We start from the raw sequence: 25,181 nt of genomic DNA on the forward strand, positions 1-25,181 counted from the left end.
AACTCAATGATGAGCAAATTAGTTCATAAACTCAAATTATATGAAAATAAAGTATAAATCAGGGTACCTCAAGTTTATGACTTTTTTCAATGATGTTTATAAAATATTTCTTGTACCATTTAAGACTTTTTATGGCTTTAAGTTGGATACAATTAAATGTAAGACTTTTTAAAGCGTGAGTCCCTGAATATAAGGCAATTCAAAATGTTAATAAATACTATAATATCATATACATAACACTCAAATAATGGTGGATATCGGTTGCAGCTTGACATAAGGATAGAGTGTACTGTAAGGATATCTTCCTGGCTTGAAAAAATCAATTCAAGACAAACTAGACTTTCTGCTTTCTCATTTTTAATATTTTTATATAGACATTTTAATATGTATATATAAACAAACATTTCGATCCATTTCCCCACCTGCTACCTGACACAGACATTCACTCACACGGTCTACTTACATTCACTTCCCATAATAAATTATCTTTCCCTCTAAAGAAAGAGCAAAGCAAATGCATACAGAGAAAGTGGTATGTGGTTGACTCGCACGAAATACATCTTCCATATTAATATCTGATTTTAGGTTCTAAATTCTGTTCACATCAAGCTTCTCGAATCATGTGAATGTAAGCAAAGCCTTGATATAACATATCTTCTTGGATTTATTTGAAATGAACTATGTACTTATTAAAATAAACTATGATAATATTAAAATATCACACTAGATTGTTGCCTGTCACTGTGACAAAAATGAATATGATAAATCCAACTGGATTTTAATGAATTAATTTCTTTTTAAGGATGAAATTAAAATTTTTCATTTCTTTTAAACACAGCTACATTTACTTGTCTTTTCATGAAAGACTTTCATTAAGCTTTTTGTTTAGAATTTGTCTAAAGATTACAGTGAGGACATATTCATACTCTAAAGGCACAATCTAAAAATGCAACATCCTCCACATAGGAAAGAGATGAAAACATTATTTAATAACTATCCTGCAGTCAACTTTGTGCATTGCTTTTGTCCTCACATGACTCCAAAGCGGTTAATCATTTTGAGAAAATAAAATCCTTAAACACATCCCATTCCTGTATATAATAATTCTTATACATTCCAACGTTTTCTGTTCTGTAACGCCATACAGTTCACATCATAAGACTTTTAATCAACATCCCCACTTATGTCTTAATATATATGTCCATATTTATTCCCAAACCCTCAGGTTTAAAATCAAAGTCGTGGTGGCAGCATCTGAAACAGAAATAGCTGTGGCTCATCACCAGACCCCCGCACACTTGTGTCCACAACCATAAAACTAAAACAAATACTTGCCCCAAAAGACAAACTTAGCTCCTGCTCCCAAATTTGCACCTAAACACACCAAAATAACAGTGAGGACACAAAAGAGGATGTGGGAACACTATCAAAAGCTAAAATAAAATGCTGAGGAGCATATAATAATAAAACACTTGCTCTTTTCACCCCCAAATATACCAAAAAAAACACGTACTCTGAACAAAAGATAACATTTCAGAAGTGCTGCTGATTTTTTTGTGATGTCAATATACTGTTCACCGAGTCTGAAATGGCCCTTGTTTTATTTGCTGAGGGCAGTCATATTTGTTTGATGGCGCTGAATAAGCTGTATCATCCAGACACAGTTAGACTACATATATTATTTAGAACTTTGCCCAAAGAAGATCTCTGTGTAATTAAAGAATAACAGTAACACCCATCCAGATTTCTTGTGTCAGCTGAAGTTTTGTTCTGAAAACAAGAACTGTTCACATCCTGTGTACAAACGCGCATACAGACGCTCACATACACACAGATACATACGTACACCAAGTCTTTCTGAAAACAACACACACTCTTGAAAGTGTGGGTGATGCACATGCTCTCTGAAGCTCACAAACACACGTCATCCTTTTATGTCGTCATAAAGGAACCTCCAGCAGCTTTTTGTGTAGGTACTGCTTCACTTCCTCTATCCCGTTCAACTTCTCCAACTCCAAATAGGGCAACTGCAAGTAAAAGTCATAGGTATATAAATATTTTGTAATCTATTTTTTTTCTTTTGTAAATTCATTATTTTTGAACATTTTACTATAATTTACTGCTACCTTAATTATATAAAGATTTAACTGTATTTAGCAGGTTTATTTGATCAAAATACTGTAGTGCAATATTTATATAAATTTAAACAGTAATGTATTGTGATGCAAAGTTGAATTTTCAGCATCATTACTTATTACATCAAAGTTGAAAACTTTTATGAACTTTTTTCATAATTCTTTGATCATGAATCAAATTAACAGCATATATATATATATATATATATTTTTTTTTTTCATTAGAAATGTTTTTACTGTCTCTTTTTGGTCAATTTGTTTCCTTGCTTAATAAAAGTATTAATTTCAGAGAGAAAAAATATTATTACTTTATATTCCTCATGCAAACTGAGTTTTTCAAAATTACAGTTTTAATATGTACATATACATTGACTGTTACTACTGATTTTAGTATACTGTACAGCTTTATTTTTTAAAGAAAAATAGCTGCAATTAGATTAAGTTTGATTACAGATTTGTAATATTACCTGTAACAAAAATGATTAAATGCAACATAAAACATTATATTCTGCTATCAAAAATGAAGTCAGATAGCAAATATTGGTGGGTATCTACTATTTAAAATAAACTAGACATCACATATGATATCTTAAGACAGCAAGAAATTAAAAAGTGAATAAATCAAATATATTGCAGAGTGTTCACCTGTAGTATGATGTAGCCCAGTAACTGCAGGTGACGGTCTCTCATTGCCCTGGATCCAACCAGCACGTCAGAATTATGGCAGTAATGCCATTTATCATTCACAGACATAATTACCCTGCATGTGAGGAAGATCAGAAAGAGTGGGTTAATTAAAGATTAAGAGCAAGACATTCAAGCCTAGATGGCATATATATTTGACTGAATGAATGACTGACCTCTTCACCTGCTCTCCTGTGGTCCGGTCAGCTTCAGTTTTGTCTGGGTTGTGAAGCTGCAGTGGAGAAGCGGCTACAACATCACTCTCGCCTCCCTCTGGGTATGAAACAGCTTCGTAAAATGTAGTGATCTCACAGTCTGGCCCCGGGTTCGCTTCTGCCGCAGCACCTCCCTCATCCTCCAGGATTTTTCCAATGGAGAACTGGAACAGGGAGTCTTGCGTGGCAACCCCCTCTGGAATGGAGGGTCCCGTCTGAGTCAGGCAGTCTGAGGGGCTACTGAGAGTGGAGCTGTCCTGGCTCTCCAGAGAGTGTTCCTTGGCTAGAGTCGAGTAATAATCTGAAGTGGTGTAATATGGGTTGTAGTCTAGCGAGACCGTTCCATTAGGGCCGACCCTCTGAGATCCGCCTGCCACCGCTGCAGCTGCTGAGGGACGCATATGAGCGGAGAGGAAGGCAGACTCCTCTCCTGTTCTCTTGTCGGCCCCTTCCTCCAGTGACGGGGCAAAGGGAGAGAACTTCTGGAAGTCAGTAGTGAGGGCTGCGACAGAGCCAGTCCCCTCTGGAGATTTGAGATTCAGTACGACACACGCGGTTGAGCCTGCTGCTAATGATGCTGAAGCTGTGCCTGTTCTGATGGGGAGGACGCGGCCCGTGCTGTCGATCCACAGCAGGAAATCTGCCAGAAGACAAAGCACGACATTCATTTCTTTTGTTTCAAGTAGATGTGTTTTATGGAGTATTATAGTTTCACAAAGCTAAAGTCAGACCATTCCGTTTCTTCTTTCAAATATCAAAGTACGCAATTCAATTTAGTTTAAAAACTGTGGTCACACTTTATTTTAGGGTCAAATTCTCACTATTAACTAACCATTAACTATGATCCTCAATTAACCCCTTATTAGCTGCTTATTAATAGTTTATAAGTTAGTTGTTAAGTTTAGGGTATTGGGTAGGATTATGGATGTCATGCATTATATGTACTTTATAAGCACTAATAAACAGCCAATATGTTAATAACAGACATGCTAATAAGCAAGTAGTTATTAGTGTGAATTGGACCCTATACTAAAGTGTACAAAACTGTTAATGTTGAATGCGTGGATCATGATTGAAATACAGTGGTTGCTTCTAATTTTAAATGAAAGAGCACTAGCATAGCTGTTTTGGGGTTTGTTTTAAAATTTCAGTTTAGTTTATGTTATTCTACCTATTTTAATTTCACAAAGAAATGTGGAGCATTTTGTCCATCCAATAATAATAATAGAAGGACAACTTTTCATTTAGAAGTTGACTTAAATATCATTTTGCTTATTAATAAAAAAATTGTTTTGCATTGTACAATCATTATCGTCAATTGTATCAAGTTTAGTGAATCATTACATTCCCAACTGCAAGAGAATACACATGATTTTCTTAACACCAAAATTACTACTACTAATACTAATAATAATAAATACAAATTTAATAAGAATGTTAAATTTCATGCATGCAATAGCCACGGCCAATATTTGGTATTTTTTGCAATGATCATCATCGGCCATTCAATTTGTCAGAAGTGGAATTGTGATTTATTTTTTGGGCTTTAGTTTACTTTGAAACTTTATGATTTATTTCTAATTATTTTTGTAAACTTTATGTAAAATAACCTTTATTGCAGAAATTATGCATTTGTACACAACAATCTTTACAATAAAAAAGAGCGATATCATATTGACCTACTTCAGCTTTATATCAGTCATCCAAAAACCTAAATCAGGCGACCTCTACACAAATAGCTGGACTACACCAAGAAAATGACCTGTGTAATATCCTGGTGCGAGAACTTCATCTTGTTTGTAGCCGTGCTCACCAACAAGCTGCCGGAGTGCCTCTGCAACCAGACCTTTATAACTGCAACACAAACACTCTGAGCTCACGGTTACCTGGACTAACTGATGACACACGTCTTCTGGGTTTCAGGATACAGGAAGATTTCGAAAGTCACTTACCTGTATTTGCGGTTCACCTCGTCTGCAGTTAAAGCGTGGTCAAACATGAGCACTTTGTGGGTCTCCTGGAGGCGGGGTCCAGTGTAGTCCCTGTATTCCAGCTCTACGGCTGCATCCAGTAGTGAAAGGTAGCGACGTACAATCAGGGCATACGGGCTGTCTACAAACAAGAGACAGAGCAGGTGTGACAGGAAACACTTCAACATTGTCACAAAAAAGTTGTTAAATACTGTTATTTTGAGCTTTCTATTCAACAAAGAATCTGGAAAAAGTATCATGATTTTTACAAAAATATTAAGCAGCTCAACTGTTTTCAACACTGATTATAATTTAAAAAAAAAAAGGTTTCCTGAGCACCAAATCAGTTTGTTAGAATGGTTCCTGAAGGGTCATGTGACTGAAGACTGGAGTAATGGCTGATGCAAATTCAGGAATAAATATTTTTTTTCATACAAGTTCATTTTAATTGTAATAACATCTCACAATTGTGCTGTTTTTAATGAATCTCTGATCAAATGAATGCAGACTTGGTGAGCATAACAGACTTAAAAATAAATAACTTACCGACCCCAAACTTAAACGTTTGTATAAAAAAGCCTATTGTAAGAACCAATTGACTTCTAAAATGATTTTCATGAAAATAAACCACAATTCTTAGCTGATCATTTGTAAAGCACACATCATGTCAGTATTTTTTCTACTGGATTTAATAATATGAAATATGACCTATACATTTCTTCATTTTGTTTTGCAATTCTGTTTGGTGGGTCTCTGTATGAGTGGACTGTAAAATATTGCTACTGTAAAAAAAGTATACTTTTAGAGAATTGCACTGATTATCATGTAAAGAAAAAATAAATCAACCAGCAGAGGTCACTATTGCTATCTGTCCCCCGTTAAGTGTTTGCATGAGTGTGACCAGGATATTCTCAGTTTCATTAAACATTAAAAAATAAAAACACGAAGCCTTAACCCATCTGAGCAAATAAGGATTTTTAAAGGCTGACTATTTTATCTTTTCAAGAGACGAGCACTAGTCTTCTTAGCACTCCACAAACAAGCATTCAGTAAACTCACTGGTGACATTACTGATGAAAGACGGAGAGAAGACCCGGTGAAGCACAACCCCGGGGAAATGACCAAGCTGGAACAAAGACATGAGGATGTTTACAGTGGCCAGCGGAGAGCTCAGGGCCTTTAGTTCGAGCACCATCTCCAGCTTGGAGAAAAACTGAGCTTCATTAGCCGGCCGATAACTCATACGACTGAACGGGAAAACAAGTTTCTGGATCACCTAGACAAAGGAAATATGCAAAGGGGAAAAGATACATACAACACATTGCTCATTTGATTTTATCAGCATTATATAATATGGAAAATGTAAATTAGTTTGTATTTTACTCCGATTCTTTCCTATAGAAACAACTCTTTGTATTGAAATTGGATATGTCGTCTAACCTTGCTGTCCAAGTATTCACCCTTCTTGACCAAGAAGTCAGCGATGGTGTCTAGTAAGCGCGTCTCTCTGAGACGATGGCGAGCGATGTATTTGGCGATGAGGGCCATGGTGTAAGGCGTAATGCCATCAACCTTTTTAGGCAGCTCTTCTGAAAAGATAAAAAAGGGTTTACAGGTAGCCTCATTATTCATCCCCCATTCAGTTCTTGGCAACAGTAAATATTGTGTCATTTAAAAAACTTAAGTACAAAGAAATAGTAAAAAAAAAAAAATACATTGTATATTAAGTGGTCAGAGTTATGAATAATAATTTCTGTTTGTTTATCAGAAGCCTATCATTTAGCAAATTTTGCACATTTTCACAGTAAAAAATTATTTTACATTAAAAAATATATTCAAATATAAACATTTCTATAGTAATATTTCACAATATTACTGCTTTAACTGTATTTTTAATTAAATGCAGCCTTGGCGTGCATAAGAAACTACTTTCAAAAACACTTAAAAAAGGTATTAGCTTTTGAAAGAGACTCAAACCTGAGACTTTTGTGTCACAAGCCTGACTCTCTAACCATTAGGCCACTACTGCCCCTCAAATTAGTCACTAACTCACCTGCAAGGCTGCTCACAAACTTCTCCTGCCTGTTCTGGTAGAAGAGGTGAGAGCTGAAGATAAGCTCCAGGCTCTTGTTGCTAGCCTCCCTGGCACAAGCTGACAGCATCTCATCCAGCAGAGCCATCTCATGGTCCCTGACGCTGCTAACGCTGGCCAGCGTGTGCTTCACCAGCCGCAGGATCTTCCGGTTCACCACCAGCTGCTCAGGAGAGACTCCATCTGCCGCCCGCAGCGCTCTCCATTTAGTGCGGTAGTAGGAGAGCAGGAGGAAGAGCGTCTGAGGGTGGCGCTCCCGCTCAATGTTCTTCTCTAGCCCTGCGAGACATGATTCAATCAAGGGATGCTGGCTGGATGGATGTAGCTTCATGCTGCTGCTGAAAACCATGGAGATGTCCTTTTGGTTAAACTGGGACAGCCGAGCCTGGGACTCTTCCTCCAGAACCTGCACGATCTGAGAGTCACTGGGCAGCCCTGAGTGAGATGGAGAACACACAGGATCAATACAACGATACATGTTTTTATATTCAAATATTATGTCAAGAAACTATAGACTGTAACTGGGTCTTTGACATGGCATATCAAGCAGTGTCAAGAGTGTCACATGCTACACAAATCAAACAACAACAATCTCATTCTTAAAATAAAATATATATATTGTAAAAATATGTTTTTATTATTTATTTAATTGTTTTTATACTTTTTAAATATGCTAAATATTTTTCATTACGGAAAAAAGCCATTTCAAGCTACTTTTTTATGTTATTTAATTTTTGTTTTCATAATTTAAAAAATAAAAAAATTCTTTGTTTTAATAACTTTTTAAACTCAAGCTGGTACAGAAAACATTTTGTGTTTTCAATAAACAACTTTTTTTTCCTTAATAAATATTAAATTTCTTTCTCTCTCTGGTCCTGCGACTTATAGTCAGGTGCGACTTATTTATCAAAATTAATTTGACATGAACGGAGAGAAATGAACCAAGAGAAAACATTACCGTCTACAGCCGCAAGAGGGCGCTCTATAACGCTCAGTGCTCCTGTAGTCTAAACTGAGTAGGATAGAGCGCCCTCTCGCGGCTGTAGACGGTAATGTTTTCTCTTGGTTCTTGATTCTAAATAAATGCGACTTATAGTTGTTTTTTTCCTCATCATGACGTTTTTTTGACAGATGCAACTTATACTCAGGTGCGATTTATAGTCCGAAAAATACGTATATATATATATATATATATATATATATATATAGAAATGTCATGTCAGAAATGTCAGACTTTCTCTTTTTCTTTTCTTTAAATTATTATTTGAAATATTATTATTATTAAATTATTTATGAATATTTTTTTTTAGCACGTAATTTCAATGTCATTTGCTTAATTAACAATCTAAAAACAGTGCAAAAAGTACCATACCATGTTATCTAACTACAGTACATTCACTACGGACTCACCAAGAGCAGCAACAGCATAAAGGCAGTTAACAATGCTGAAGTTGTCGAACTTGGAGCAGTCATTGACAATGGCATCACACAGCGTCTGAAAATCCTGATTATCCAGAATCTGACGTATGGCGTTCTCCCCCGAACCTCCTCCGGAGGACGCAGGCAAGACTCCATCACCTGCTCCTCCACCGCCCCCTGCTCCGCTCCCACCCGCCTGACCTCCGGCCTGCTGCAGCACCAGGAGCTGACCAATCTTCTGAAGGGCAATGGGGTAATGATTGTGCGAGATCTTCCCTGGATTCTGGGTGACCCAGCGCAGAACTTCATCCACGGTGCGCGAGCGATCGATCAGCCGCTTCATAGTGAAGAAAGTGTCGTAGCTCATCTTCTCGTGGATGAAGTTCCAGGTCTTCTTCTTGCTGTGGTGTAAATGCGCATGGGGCTGGTAGTGTGGAGGGGGGAGGTGGGTGACTTGAGGGTGCGTGTGGAAGTGCTGGTGGGTCTGGTAGTGGGGCCGGTGGGTGTCTAGACGGGCTTGATAAACGGCTGGGTAGCTCTGAGGCTGATGGACATGAGGGTGATGAGGCGGGAGCGGATGATGGTGGCTCTCCAGCATGGGTGGCCCTCCTCCTATTAGGCCGATGCGGCGACCTGGCTTCCCCCCACCACCGCTGTACATACGTGTGCTGTACATACTAGTGAGAGCACCTAGACTCAGTAGGTGAGAAGGCTGGTGGGGCAAGGAGAATCTCCTGCAGGTTAAGAGGCCAAAGACAGGCAGCCCCAGCATGGTATATAGGGTGATCCAACAGTGAAGTTCAAAAGAACACCCCTACAAACAGAAAGCACATCTTTTACGGAGAATACTTTATAGTACATATGATTTAATCAGTCATTCTCCAACAGTGTTTAGTGTTAAACCACAGAGAGATGCATCATTATGGTTCAGCACTAATAGAACCTCATCTCCACACTGATGAATCAGACAGGAGGTGCTCCAGAAATAGACGGTAACTTGAGAATCGTCAGGCTGATGTGCCCTTTCCATCAGTGGCTGAGCGGAGGAGAGGATATCCCCTCCTCACATCTGAATCAGACCTCCTTTATGAAGTAGGACGGTTTTCATACGCAATAATACAATTATACTGATTCTAAGGCTGATCCAGATATAAAACAGCTATCCAGACAAGGACGTACACTAAAGTTTGTGGTCAGTAAGATTTTTTTTTAGCACTTTCATTCAACAACAATGCATTAAATGCATCAAAAGTGACTGTAAAGGCTTTTACACTGAAATTATATTTCTAATACATGCTGCTATTTGAAACTTTTTATTCATTAAAGAATCCTGAATAATGTAGCATGGCCTCTAAAAAAAATTAAGCAGCACAACTGTCTTCGACATTGATAATAATACAAAATATTTTGTGAGCACTAAATCAGCATATTAGAATGATTTCTGAAGGATCATGTGACACTGAAGACTGAAGTAATGATGCTGAAAATTCAGCTTTGTCATCACAGAAATAGAAACATACTACAGTTATTTTAAATTGTGATAATATTTCACAGTATTACTGATTTTTGATAAAATAAATGGAACCTTGGTACAGGAGAATCACATATTCAGGTTATCAAGCAAGTACTAATCCAAATATTGTACACTGAATATTGCATTATGAGTCCAACTGCTGTAAACAGAGACTGACATCACAAGTGCATCTTTTATCAGTGCATCATGTTAGAGCAACTAGTCAATGGAAACACTGACGCTATGACCACATCAGCAGTTAGCCAAGGAAGTGATCATCTCTGAGAACAATAACATTCTTGGACTATTTTAATGCCATTTCAACATCGTTTGCTCCCTTTTATGACATTTCTGTCATCATTTATTCACCCTCATGTTGTTTAAATCTCATTTGACCTTGTTATTTACATTTTTAGGATATTTATAGCTCTATGTCCAAGCTGCTCTTTTCCATGCAAAGAACCCAATGGTGTTTATAGCGGTCAAGTAAGATTTTCAGTGGAATAACATCTTTGCAACCACAACTTCATTTTGTTTCTCACAAAAAGCTTTTATATATGTTCAGACTTGGAATATAGACATATAAACAACATGGAGCTACTAAAATAGAGCTTACCACAAAATCATTGACCAGCACAACAACTTTCATCAACACTGATACCAAGCCAGAAATATTTCAGCAAATTAGAATGATTTCTGAAAGATCATGTGACACTGATCCCAGGGTCATCAGAGGAATCAATTAGATTTTAAAATACGTTCAATTACAAATTAATTTATGTTCTAAGTTGTTATTTTCCATACAATGAACTCAATTGGTGATCACAGTTGTCAAGCATGATTTTCACTGATAACCACAATTTTTTGAGCTTATAAAAAGCTTTTATATATCTGAAGACTTGGGATACAGTCATATGAACTACTTTAATGATGTTTTTTGTCCTCAATCCACAGAACGAAGTCATTCTGGTTTGGAATGACATGAGGGTGAGTAAATGATGACAGAAGTTTCATTTAAGGTGATTGTTCCTTTAACAGTTAGAGGTCCAGCGTTCTCTTCAACACTCTTAATAGTTTCATTGTACCTGTACAGTGACAGTAAAAAGCTTGAAATGTCTTAAAAATGTACCACTATAAAACAGACTAGACATAAAATGACTTTCCTAGTCCTCGTGTGCTAATGTCTTGTACAGCAGGCTTACATGTTTATCTCAGAGGATGGTTCATGGATGGATGTGCAGGGTCAGGAGGATGAGCTCGCACGCAGGTATTGCTGGCATTGGCAAGATTATAGTTTCGAGTCGACGGCTAACTGTGCTGCACGGCTGCGTGGATTAACAAACGGATCTTTAATAAAGGCTTTAACAGGGCTGACATGTTGTAAAAGCAGGATTTATGGAGCATCTGCTGAGGGCCCGGAAGAGGAGCAGAGCTGAGCACTGCTAACGAACTGCTAACTTCACACCGATGATTTGGCAGTAACGTTATCTGCGAGCTGAAGCTGCGGCTGTTCTGCTCCGCGTCACGAAACGGCGACAGTTTTATTACAATATGGCTAGTATAATGCGTGAATGTGGTGCGATCATGGCTTGATCCACTTGCACGGCTCTTGCCCAGCAGCTAAAGTCAGTGATTATCAGCACAGGTGACAGTAAAGCTGCCTGATCGGAGCGGTTTCTTTTTATGATCTCGATGCAGACTCATGCACGAGACCCATCTCCTGTCGCCGCGGAGGACTCGTCTGTTAGGGTCTGAACCTCGCGGTGCACAGCCTTCCGTTACACTCCCCTTGCACTCCGCCAGTGATCGTCCGCCGCCCCGGTGATCGCCATGTTTCCGGAAGTCAACAGAGGCAGTCCGGAAACACGTGTTTTTTGGAAGATGAGAGATATATATATATATATATATATATATATATATATATATATATATATATATATATATATATATATATATATATATATATACATATATATATATATATATATATATATATATATGTGTGTGTGTGTGTGTGTGTGTGTGTGTGTGTGTGTGATTTTATAACAAAATAATGTACAATTTTTGGATTAATTATACAGCACAAATTTACTTCATTTTTTCCACATTTTAAAAATGTACAAAGTGTATTCCCATATTTTAACAATTAAAGTCTTCATAGCTTTTCTATCTATCTATTTTTATTGATTGGTGTTTTTAATGGTGAGAATAATTTATAAGAACTGCAAGAATTACAAGCTCTACAGCTCGATTCCAAAAAAGTTGGGACACTGTGCGAATTGTGAGTAAAAAAGGAATGGAATAATTTACAAATCTCATAAACTTACATTTTATTAACAATAGAATATAGATAACACATCAAATGTTGAAAGTGAGAAATTTTGAAATGTCATGCCAAATATGGGCTCATTTTGGATATCAAGAGGGCTACACACTCCAAAAAAGTTGCGACAGGTAGCAGTAAGAGGCCGGAAAAGTTAAATGTACATATAAGGGACAGCTGGGGGACTTATTAGGTCAATTGGCAACATGATTGGGTATAAAAAGAGCCTCTCAGAGTGGCAGTGTCTCTCAGAAGTCAAGATGGGCAGAGGATCACCAATTCCCCCAATGCTGCAGTGAAAAATAGTGGAGCAATATCAGAAAGGAGTTTCTCAGAGAAAAATTGCAGAGTTTGAAGTTATCATCATCATCTACAGTGCATAATATCATCCAAAGAGAATCTGGAACAATCTCTGTGTGTAAGGGTCAACGCCGGAAAACCATACTGGATGCCCATGATCTTCGGGCCCTTACACGGCTCTGCATCACATACAGGAATGATACTGTAATGGAAATCACAGCATGGGGACAGGAATACTTCCAGAAAACATTGCTGGTGAACACAATCCACCCTGCCATGGTAAAACTCTATAGGTCAATATAAGCCATATCTAAACATGATGCAGAAGCACAGGCGTTTTCTCTGGGCCAAGGCTCATTTAAAATGGACTGTGGCAAAGTGGAAAGCTGTTCTGTGGTCAGACGAATCCAAATTTGAAGTTGATTTTGGAAAATTGGGATGCCATGTCATCCGGACTAAAGAGGACAAAAACAACCCAAGTTGTTATCAGCGCTCAGTTCAGTAGCCTGCATCTCTGATTGTATGATGTTGCATGAGTGCGTGTATCATAAAGAGGAAGATGCAACAAAGAAGACCTAAGACAGTTGAGCAACTAGATGCCTGTACTAGACAAGAATGGGAACAACATTCCTAAAACACAGTGGTAAACATGGCCTTGTCCCAACTTTTTTTTAGATGTTTATGCCATGAAATTTAAAATCAACTTATTTTTCCCTTAAAATTATAAATTTTCTCAGTTTAAACATTTGATATGTCATGTTGTATTCTGAATAAAATATTGAAATTTGAAACTTCTGCATCATTGCATTGTTTTTATTCACAATTTGTACAGTGTCCCAATCTTTTGGGATTTGGGTTTGTAAATAGATTTATAAATATTAACTTTTTTCAGATATGACATTATTCAACACTAATATGTTTGCTTCCTTTTTGTGTTTTCCTACTAACATTTTGTTCAAATAATCATTTGCAAAGATCATGTTTCTTCACATTTCTGTGTGGCATTCCCTGTGCAACAATGTCTAATTGTTAGGATATTAATAAAAAATATCTGATATTGATTACCATGGGTTGGGTTTAAGACCACAGACAAAAACCTAACTTTTCAAAATCAAAGAGTAAATGATTTGGAATATTCTGATTTACTCAGTCCTGCACTTGAGAGAGCCTAATTCAGTTTCTCAAATGTAATTTGTCATGTATTATGCAATTAAAAATTCTCAAACTCTTTGTTGCTTCTAATGAGCTGCTTAGAAGCAGATTGGAGATCTCCATACAATCTTGTATCCATCGCCAAAAAAACATTCCTATCCTGTACCGTGCATTTCTGATTTCAAAAGTTTGGAATTTCGAGTTATTTTTTATTTAATCTATAAAATTACCTTTACCTCTATGTGGATTGTAGGTAAATTGAACGTTAGATCAATCCTGCCAATTTTGCATGGCAGGATGTTCTCTTAGTTGTTTGGAAAAGTCTCAAGTGAAAGTTTCACCTTTTCTTGCATTTATTCAGAAGTGTTAACTTCTTCTTTCGGGAGGGAAGCTGAATGTCCATCAGCTACTTTCTCTTCTCTCTGAAACCGGGTTTCTGCTTCTCTTCTAATTCCAGTCTATTAATTTCTATTTGTCAAGTTGACTGTTCCAGAAGTTGCCCGGTCACAGCTAAAATGTGAGAACTCAGAGAACCGCTTGAATCAGATTGATCCTTTGTAAATTCTTACCACAGTTGTGTTTGAGCAATCATCTTTTTATTTAATTTACACTTTTTCTCTTTTTAAATTCTCTCTCGATGGTCTGTTAATTTCATTTTAATTTTGTTTTTGTGGTTGAGCAGCAGTTTCCCATTCTATTTTAATAAAGCAAAAGTTCTTAAAAAACAGCAGAGAACTCCTCTATTTAATCTAGAATATGGTGTATAATGTAATTGCAAATAATTAATTGTCTTTTCTCTTTTACTAGAAACTTAAATTACTGTAAAGGTGTCTGTTATGTGTCTGTTCAAATCAAACTTTCTATTTAACTTGGTCACTTGATATCATTCAACACAATTCACAATAGTCATAGTTAACATAAACCAAAATTGTAGAATCTCTGCAATGGATCAACCTTTCATCTTCGAGGGATAACGGTATGCAAATTCAGATACAGAGTATAATATTTAACATGTGCTGTTATTATCTTACCATTTATTCATCGCTTTAGATGACTCATTCCTCATATTTGTGTATGGACTCAAAATTGCATAATTCACACAGAAGGCTTCACAGGGGCATATCATATTATTTAATGATTTATTTATAAATGTAAAACATTATTTTTAACATTAACATTTTTAACATTTTTTAACATTATTAATCACAGGATAACAATATTGATCTTTTTCAGTTCTTTTAACAATTCTCTCTTGAGCTTTGATGTTTTTAATTCATCACCAAATTATCTTATTCCTGCCTTATATAGTGACAGCATATCAATCTTCAATGAAGTCGCTCCTATCCCAGGCGATCTCTATCTAGATCTCTAGCATCTATTCCAGAGGTGCCAAATTCGGTCCTGGAGGGCCGCTGTCCTGCAGAGTGTTGCTCCAACTTGCCTTGACACACCTGCTGGGAACTTTCTAGTATGCCTAGTAGTAAGAGATGATTAGCTGGTTCAGGTGTGTACACTATCACTCCCCGATTGTTATCATATGAGTGCAGAATCTTTAGTACTTATAATTCCAAGCTGCTGCATACAGGACAGGTTGCTCTTTGCAGAGACAAAGTTTTAATGAGAGCTTGTGATTGTCGATCACAACAGACAAGTAGATTTTACATGTTTGGTATAAACTCCCCGGGACATTTGAATAAAACTGTTAAAATATAATATATCAGACACTGCTTACCTCCATAGACAGTAAAAGAAATGGACACAGCGACCCCATTGGAACTCAATTGAGACAAGTGAAGCCCAAGTATTCTGATTAATTATTTTGTATAGTATTTTAAAATGTAACGCCAGTACGCCATATTAAGTTAATTGCCTGCGAGCTTCTCCATCTCCACCTGTCTGTACGGTAATGCGACAGAGAGACGAGTGGTTATGACGCAATCGTTAGCCTATTTTTTACAAAAACTGTTTATACGGGGCCATAATGTAACATAGAAGGTAATGGAGCCCTTTATACATTGTCGTGTATCTTTAGAAATAAATAATGGACAAACAGAGTCTTTAAATGCCTCAGATGTAAAGTGACGCCAAAATGAATGGGAGTCAATGGGAATGCTAACGCAAGTGAAGTTCTGCTAAAAGATGGCAGCCCCCACCCGACTTCAACTTCCGGTCGAGTTCCTTGCCCCCTGGGCTTACCTCCTTTGCCATCATAGACAGTAAAAGAAATGGACACAGCGACCCCATTGGAACTCAATTGAGACAAATGAAGCCCAGTTTTAGCGTTTTTTAGCACTTCCGTTTCTGACGCGCAGACTCAAACGAAGCTTGACGACGTCAGCAACCTGTCTGCCAGATGTAAATCTTCAAAGTGGCTGAGTTCCGGCAAGATGGCGGGCTGAACACACGCGCCCTCACTAAGCGGCCTAGACATCTCCCGTTTTCTATTACGAAAATAAGCTTGTTTCTCAATTACACCTACCCAGAGTGACTTTAAAGATTTGGTGTTATTGTTGTTGACCTAGAAAATGCGAAAATCTCACCAAACAACTCATCCCAAGATTATTATTCCTTCGGACCATCGCGTGGCTCAAACTGCAGCTTCAGAGATGGAAACAACAACTGATTCATTAGAGAAACGCCGTGATTCCTCTCACTTTACACCCACTAAAGTACATATGTCGAAAAAGCTAAAACCTCAAGAAGAGGACATCACCAACGCTACTCTGCTGCAAGCCATTACTTCCCTATCTGCTCGCTTCGATTCACAAGATGAAAAGTTAGAAGAATTGGCGAATCAAATGCGAAACAATTGCATCATGATTGCAGAGATTTCCAAAGCGGTTGAATTTAACTCGGCTGAAATTAAAGACTGCAAAGAAAAGTGCAAAGAGTTGAGCAAATCGGTCATAGGTTTAACCACCGCACACAATGACTTGGAAAGCAGAACATCTGATCTTGAACGATATAAAAGAAGATGGAATCTTCGGATTAATGGCATGAAGGAGAAGTCTGAAGAGGATCCCCGCAGGGAGGTGATTGACCTGATTGCCGAAATTGCTCCGCACTTGATACAGAAGTTAGACGATATTATTGACACTGTGCACCGGATCGGTAAGAAAGAATCAGGAAGACCAAGACAGATGATTGTCCAATTCGCAATGCGGAAATACAGAGACGAAATTTGGAAATCAACGAAAAACTCATCTGTTTGCCTTAACCGGGGAGTCAGATTTGTGGAAGACTTCACGAAGGAAGACCGTAACGCTCGTGCCGTTCTGTGGCCGCTGATTGCTCAAGCACGTAAAGAAGGAAAAAAAGCGTATTACAGAGGTCCGTTTGGTTACATTGAAGGACGACGCATTGACCCAACGAAATCCTTTACTTGAACTTTTTACGGGTAGGATGGTGTGAGATGTGATATTTTGGAGAAATGCTAGGTTGCGAAATATGTACTCGGTTAATTGTCATCCATTTAGTACATATCTGATTCGAGTTCGCAATCTGTGTCTTTTTTTTTCTATTTTTTATTTTTATTTGTTCTTCGTATGTTTCCAGTTAAGTTACCGTTTTCATTACTCTCTTTAAATGTTCGGGGCATTCAAAATAAGGTCAAAAGAAAGGCTATGTTTTTATTTTGTAAAGGAACTGGTTCGCATTGTATTTTTTTGCAAGAGACGCACTCTACCGTAACTGATGTTGCTTTTTGGTCGAATCAATGGGGAGATAAAATGCTATTAAGCCACGGATCCTCCCACTCTGCAGGGACTGCGATTTTATTTAACAACTGTCCAGGTAAAGTGATTTCTGTTAAAACTGATTCTAATGGACATTGGGTTGCAATTGTTCTGGATATTGAATCTATCTTTTTTATTTTGGTCAATGTTTATGGTCATAATAATGCAAAACAAAATCAACAGCTTTTTGCTGAGGTCTCTTCTTTAATTTGTAATTTTAAGAGGTTATTCCCAACAGATAATATTGTTATGGGTGGAGACTTTAATGTTACACCAGATGAAACTCTTGACAGGCATCCACCTAAAAGTAGTTCATCTCAACCGAACTCTATGATTACTCACTTTTGCAACAATCTTAAAGTATTGGATGTATGGAGACATCTTAACCTTAACATCAATAAATTTTCCTGGTTTAGACCTAATGCCTCTAGCAAATCGAGGATCGATTATTGGTTAATCTCAGATAACTTGTTACATTTTGTGAAGGATTGCTCTATTTCACCAACACCTCTAACAGATCATTGCGCTATTGTCTTGGTTGTTGAGCCAAAGAGTAAGATTTCATATAAAAAGGGGTATTGGAAATTTAATTCTGATTTGCTTGAAAATGCAGGATTTTGTGCAAAGATTAAAAATTTAATTAAAGTAATTGAGAATAGTAATGATTTCAGTTCTCATAAAGCCAGATGGGAATTTCTTAAATTTAAAATTTGTGAATTTTCTATAAGCTATAGTAAAATGCTTGCCAAATTAAGAAGACAACATGAATACAAACTTATATCTGAAATTAATAAGTACTGTAGCAAAAATGCATTAAGTAGCATTGAAAAAAGTAATTTTATTTCTCTTCAGACACAATTGGATAACTTGTATATCAAGAAAGCTAAAGGTGCATACATTCGCTCAAAGGCCAAGTGGATAGAGGAGGGTGAGAAAAGCACGTCCTATTTTTGTAGATTAGAAAAAAGAAGACAGTCTAAAAACAATATTATTTCCCTAATGGTGAATAATACTGAAAGTACTGATCCTACAATAATAAGTAAAGAAGTTCATAATTTCTACAGTGATTTATATTTATCTAATTTTTCTCCAAAAGAATGTGATGACTTCTTTGAAAAAATTTGTAATTTTATTCCTAGGATTGACAATGAATTAAGAGATCTTTGTGATGCACAATTAGGTATGGAGGAACTCGATCTAGCAGTTCAGAAACTTAAGTCAAACAAATCCCCTGGTCCCGACGGCCTTACAGGAAATTTTTATAAATTTTTTTGGAATGATTTGAAAATGTTATTATTTAATGCTCTTACTGAATCTATTGAAGATGGATTTTTGTGCCCCACAATGAGTCAAGGCTTGATCATTTTAATTCCCAAACCAGATAAAGATCATAGATATTTAGATAATCTCCGCCCAATCACCTTGCTTAACAATGATTATAAAATTTTTACACACGTTCTTGTCAATAGACTGAAAGAGGGCCTTAATGGGGTAATTAATGAGGTTCAATCGGGTTTCCTTAAAGGTAGATCTATTCACAATAATGTAAGACTAGTAATGGATATGGTTGAATACAATCATTTGATAAAGGATGATGGATATATTCTTTTCTTAGACTTCAAGAAAGCCTTCGACACATTAGAACATAGGTTTTTATTTAAAGCTTTAGAGCTCTTTGGTTTTGGTGAGCAATTTCTCAATATTATTAAAATTATTTATAAAGATATGAACAGCTCCATTTCTCTTCCTTACGGTACTTCACAAAGATTTTCTATTAGTCGTGGAATAAGACAGGGCTGCCCTCTATCCCCTCTTTTATTTATTTTGGCTGCAGACATGTTGTCTACTTTAGTTATTCATGATCGAACGGTACAGAAATTAAATGTATTTGATAAAAGTATAGCAATCAGTCAATTGGCAGATGATACTACGTTATTCTTAAAAAACAAGGATCAAATTCATCTGGCTATTTCATTAGTTAATACCTTTGCTAAGGCATCAGGACTCCAGCTAAATTTAAGCAAATGTGAACTCTTTGCCCTTCATCAGAGTGATATCACTTGTCTGAATAATATTCCGGTAAAAAATAAGGTAAAATATTTAGGCATTACAATTACCAAAGATCAGAAAATTTGTACGAAAGATAATTTTGAAAATAATCTACAAAAAGCAAACCGAATCTTAAATTGCTGGTTACAAAGAGACCTTTCAATTTTTGGTCGAATTTTATTAACCAAAATCGAATACTTATCCAGATTGATTTATCCAGCTCTTTCTTTAGCTCCCCCCACAAATTTTATTAAAACTTGTTCCCGGAAAATGTATAATTTTATTTGGAGACAAAAAGCTCATTATATTAACAAAGTTGACATTGTAAAATCTTATGAACAAGGCGGTTTGAATGTGATTGAATTTGAAAACATGAATATTTTGCTAAAACTCAAATGGCTAAAAATGTTTGTCTGTAATGAAGATAGTTTTTGGTTTACAATTCCCTCAGCTTTGTTTCAAGAATTTGGTGGAATTCAATTTTTGCTCAATTGTGATTTTGATTTATCGAAACTCCCGGTGAAACTATCAACATTCCATCAACAGGTTCTCTTATATTGGAAATTGGCATATAAACACAATTTTACACCTCATACTGTTTCTATCTGGAACAACAAATATATACTGCACAGGAACAAATCTTTATGCTTTAAGAATTGGCTAAGCAGAAGTTTATGGTCGGTAAAGGATCTAATGGATGAAAAGGGTAACCTCTTAGACTATAATGCTTTTACATTGAAGCATGGATTTACCTGTCACCCGAAGGAGTTTTTCACTGTCATTAATGCAATACCTTCTGGATTAAAAATGTTGATGAGATGCTCCCTTTCTTATGCTAAAGTTAAACCAGCTCTTCCTACTTTATTCATTGGAGATATTAATTTTAAAAGTGTTCATTGTACTAACAAGTATTTAAGACAGATCGTCTTAATAACATGTTATCCCTGTCAAATTAAAAGAAACAAGATAGATAACATGTTTAGTAAGAATACTGTAAAATATCTTAGAACTGCTTATTTACATTTTCCTATTCCCCCTAAAGCAAAAGAAACGCATTTCAAAATTCTTAATGAGATTTATCCATCTAATAAATTCTTAAATCAAAAATTTAAAATAGATACTGTCCCCTGTTCCTTCTGTAATATCCATTCTGAAGACACTGACCATATCTTCTTTACATGTAATTTTTCCAAAGTCTTCTGGATATCATTTCAGAACTGGTTGATAGAAAAAGAGGTGGTTGTTGATGGTTTTGCTTTTACTTTACAACATATCTTATTTGGTATTCCCAAAGATTGCTATGTTAACTTTTATTTGATTAATAACATTGTAATAATGGCAAAATATTTCATTCATAAATGTAGATTCTTTAAGTCCCTTCCATTATTTGTGGTGTTTAAAAAAGAACTAAAGTGTTATTCTAAAGCCCTTGAGAGAATGAAAGGTGGGAATGCATTGAAGCTGCTTGATCTTTTGATTTCATATGATTTGGTATGATTTTGTCCCTAAATTTAATTTAATTAGTTTCTATTTATTTATTTTATTTATCTGTCTAAGTAAGTTGTAAGATATGATATAGCCTTTTTTTTATTTTTTTATATCCTTTGTTAGTAATTTTTTGGTTAAATTGTGTTGAGCCTATCATTCGATATCTTTATGTCCTGTAGAAGGAATGCAGTTGCCTTGGTTGTATGTATAATTTTGTATTCAATAAAAAAAAAAAAAAAAAAAAAAAAAAAAAAAAAAATCTTCAAAGTGGCTGTGCGTGAAAACTGCCATCGTTAATCTTGCAGAGACGGCGAGCTTGAGCGGGGAGTTCTTTGTCGTGAGTGAGCAGGAGTAAGTATTCTGATTAATTATTTTGTATAGTATTTTAAAATGTAACGCCAGTACGCCATATTAAGTTAAGTGCCTGCGAGCTTCTCCTCCTGTCTGTACGGTAATGCGACAGAGAGTTGAGTGGTTATGACACAATCGTTAGCCTATTTTTTACAAAAACTGTTTATACGGGGCCATAATGTAACATAGAAGGTAATGGAGCCCTTTTATACATTGTCGTGTATCTTTAGAAATAAATAATGGACAAACAGAGTCTTTAAATGCCTCAGATGTAAAGTGACGCCAAAATGAATGGGAGTCAATGGGAATGCTAACGCAAGTGAAGTTCTGCTAAAAGATGGCAGCCCCCACCCGACTTCAACTTCCGGTCGAGTTCCTTGCCCCTTGTTTGCCATCAATCAACCATTATATACCACTTCCTCTGAACGGCGCGCGCGTGACGTCACATGGGGCGGGGCAATGCGATACTTCACATGAATCCGTTCTGTTTCGTCTGATGCCTAATGAGACCTGAAGCTTTTCAGTCTGAGGCGTGATGCCGTTTTGTCCGATGACTGAAGTCTTTTAGTCTGAGGCATGACGCCTTTTCATTTAATGACTGAGGTCTGAGGATGTCCTAAAATGCACACCGTACAGGTGACTTATTTTACCATACTATAGATCAATAAGTTAGACAATTGAGTTAGGAATTACTGTTACCGTACACATCTCCTAAGAGTGTAAACCATCACTCGGTACTAAGATCTCTAGTGTTCCACTACATCTTCTGTATACCTGCAGTAACCAGACAGACTCAAGACAATGCCTTTAGATATGATTTAATCACAGCCAAGATGACCTCATACCAATCACAGAGAATCCTCATGACAAAAAGAATACAACAGTTATACTGCACATGTGCATGACAAAGATGACATTGACTAATTTCATATTTTTTGTCTAATATAATTTGTTCTTCATATGAAGACCTTGCAAAACAAATTTGTTTTTTTGGTTACTTAAGTATGTTACTCATGTCATGAGTTGTTGTGGTTATTCTTATATTCAGACAGACATCTAGCCGCCTTGTTCATATGCATCCGCTTTTGTAACACAGTAACTTTGGCTCAAGTCTAGTAGACGCTTACTACTCAAAAGCATACAAATGTTAAGCCTTCAAGAAAAGGAATGTTAGAAATATTAAAATGATTCACATATATATGTGTGTGTGAAGGTTTTTCATTTTCTTAAAATGGCCACTTGCAATTGTCCTTGATCTCAGACGCATCCAACACATCCAGTTTGTGGCTGTTTATTTCCTGATATTTGAAACATTATATGTCCTGCCCCAGGATTATATTTTGGGGGACATTCCTTCATCCTTTTTTGAATCTGCAATAAGAACATTAAGATTTATTTATGCAGGAATATCTTGTCAACATACAGGATGGATAATGATGGTGTTCTGTGAATGTAGGAGGTTTATGTAACCAATGGACTAATAGTAAAATATAATGTTACCTCGTCCGTTTTTCTGAGAAGTAAACATTGTTTCATGGTTCCTTCACAGTCAATACAGGAAACCTGAGGCTGAGAAAAACACCACAGAAGTGTGTAAAACTGTCAGGTTTTTCTACAATGACTTGTACAGACATTTTGACAATTTTTCTCTGATAGTGAAAACTTACTGCAGTATTTTGGAGTGTACAGTCTTTCCGATGGACACTTGGTGTTTTCTTGTCACATGAGGTGGGTCTCAGTATCACATTGACCATATTGTTATTCTGTCATATAAATACGTACATGTAACTCTAGTATAAAAATGGCAAGCAAATATAAATGTAGAAGAAGCTTACTTTTTTATGGAACACTTTAAGTACATGCACAGAAAACCAAAAATCTGAACAAACCTACAAATGACAGACTATGAGTTAAATAACTTACTCTATTGGCAATGATGTGAAAGTCCAGGTGTTTGCCTTTTCCATAATCCTTATTAGCTTTTTCTATTGCCTTGTTAACAATATTTCTGGCATGATCATCTAAGTCATCATATGTCGTTCCCTTTGTTGACTCCAGCAGGATCAGAGCGTTGAGCAGGAACAGTACGCCTCTCATCTTGACCAGTAACTGAAGAGCTGTGCTGTTTGCCTGATGTTTTTCAGAATCAGTTACTGGTGTTATGTCTACACAGATCCCTACAGCTGTGATTGGTTGGCTTTGTAAGCAGAGGCCCTACCCTAAGAGGATGAAAAAAAAAACGGATTTCTGTAGGGTTTTTAAGTCTTTAAGAACTTTTTAAAGATCAAGTAAAGAAAAATCAGGAATAAAGGGAACAAAATGTGTCAAAACATGTCTTCTTGTTGTGGAGTTGTTTTTATAGTAACATTTTAAAGTTTCAAAAGATAAAAAAAATTGTTAAACACCAAAATTTTTAGTACACTACAGGTCCTTCTCAAAAAATTTGCATATTGTGATAAAGTTAATTATTTTCCATAATGTAATAATAAAAATTAAACTTTCATATATTTTAGATTCATTGCACACCAACTGAAATATTTCGGATCTTTTATTGTTTTATTACTGATGATTTTGGCATACATCTAAAAAAATTAGCATATTTCATCCGACCAATAAAAGAAAGGTATTTTTAATACAAAAAAAAGGTCAACCTTCAAATAATTATGTTCAGTTATGCACTCAATACTTGGTCGGGAATCCTTTTTCAGAAATGACTGCTTCAATGCGGCGTGGCATGGAGGCAATCAGCCTGTGGCACTGCTGAGGTGTTATGGAGGCCCAGGATGCTTCGATAGCAGCCTTAAGCTCATCCAGAGTGTTGGGTCTTGCGTCTCTCAACTTTCTCTTCACAATATCCCACAGATTCTCAATGGGGTTCAGGTCAGGAGAGTTGGCAGGCCAATTGAGCACAGTAATACCATGGTCAGTAAACCATTTACCAGTGGTTTTGGCACTGTGAGCAGGTGCCAGGTCGTGCTGAAAAACGAAATCTTCATCTCCATAAAGCTTTTCAGCAGATGGAAGCATGACGTGCTCCAAAATCTCCTGATAGCTAGCTGCATGGACCCTGCCCTTGATAAAACACAGTGGACCAACACCAACAGCTGACATGGCATGGCTGATATGGCATGACCATCACTGACTGTGGGTATTTGATACTGGACTTCAGGCATTTTGGCATTTCCTTCTCCCCAGTCTTCCTCCAGACTCTGGCACCTTGATTTCCAAATGACATGCAGAATTTGCTTTCATCCGAAAAAAAAAAAAAAGTACTTTGGACCACTGAGCAACAGTCCAGTGCTGCTTCTCTGCAGCCCGTTTCCTGCACACGCCTGTGCACGGTGGCTCTGGATGTTTCTACTCCAGACTCAGTCCACTGCTTCCGCAGGTCCCCCAAGGTCTGGAATCGGTCCTTCTCCACAATCTTCCTCAGGTGATCAGATCACGATCTGAACTCATCATCTAAATCCAGACTAAATCCATGAGAACTGTGGCATTGTCTCCAAGATGCTTCAAACCTACCAGCAAACTACAGTACTGTTAAAGGTTTTAGGCACTCGTGTAAAAATGCTGTAAAGTGAGGATGCTTTCAAAATTAATATTCTAAACAGATTTTTCTTCATCAATTAACTTCCATTAACTAAATTAAATGAACATTTGGTGTTACCACCCTTTGTGTATAAAATCAGCTTCTGCCCTAGGTGCACATAGTTTTTCAGATATGTAGGCTCTTGGAATGACTAAGCTACAATTTGA

General features: G+C 36.7%; 3 protein-coding genes across 3 annotated transcripts in view; 1 reads left to right on the forward strand and 2 right to left on the reverse strand.

The window, feature by feature from the left end:
• LOC113118562 (nuclear receptor-binding protein 2-like) overlaps positions 1-25,181 on the forward strand; it is a 465,395-nt gene that overhangs the window by 190,210 nt on the left and 250,004 nt on the right. The window lies entirely within an intron of this gene.
• On the reverse strand, positions 338-11,878 carry LOC113118466 (uncharacterized). Its single transcript, XM_026287676.1, has 10 exons — positions 11,231-11,878; positions 8,507-9,329; positions 7,058-7,531; positions 6,445-6,593; positions 6,064-6,280; positions 4,987-5,146; positions 4,797-4,888; positions 2,996-3,674; positions 2,781-2,895; positions 338-2,027 (listed from the first exon to the last, which is right to left on the reverse strand). The coding sequence occupies exons 2-10, from the start codon at positions 9,285-9,287 to the stop codon at positions 1,941-1,943; spliced, it is 2,754 nt and encodes a 917-aa protein (XP_026143461.1). The 5' UTR covers positions 9,288-9,329; positions 11,231-11,878; the 3' UTR covers positions 338-1,940.
• LOC113118647 (cystatin-like protein) lies at positions 22,228-23,592 on the reverse strand. The gene is made up of 4 exons (XM_026287981.1): positions 23,349-23,592; positions 23,093-23,188; positions 22,926-22,994; positions 22,228-22,796 (listed from the first exon to the last, which is right to left on the reverse strand). The coding sequence occupies exons 1-4, from the start codon at positions 23,520-23,522 to the stop codon at positions 22,683-22,685; spliced, it is 453 nt and encodes a 150-aa protein (XP_026143766.1). The 5' UTR covers positions 23,523-23,592; the 3' UTR covers positions 22,228-22,682.

Source organism: Carassius auratus, chromosome 2 (assembly GCF_003368295.1).
Source record: "Carassius auratus strain Wakin chromosome 2, ASM336829v1, whole genome shotgun sequence".
NCBI lineage: Eukaryota > Metazoa > Chordata > Actinopteri > Cypriniformes > Cyprinidae > Carassius > Carassius auratus.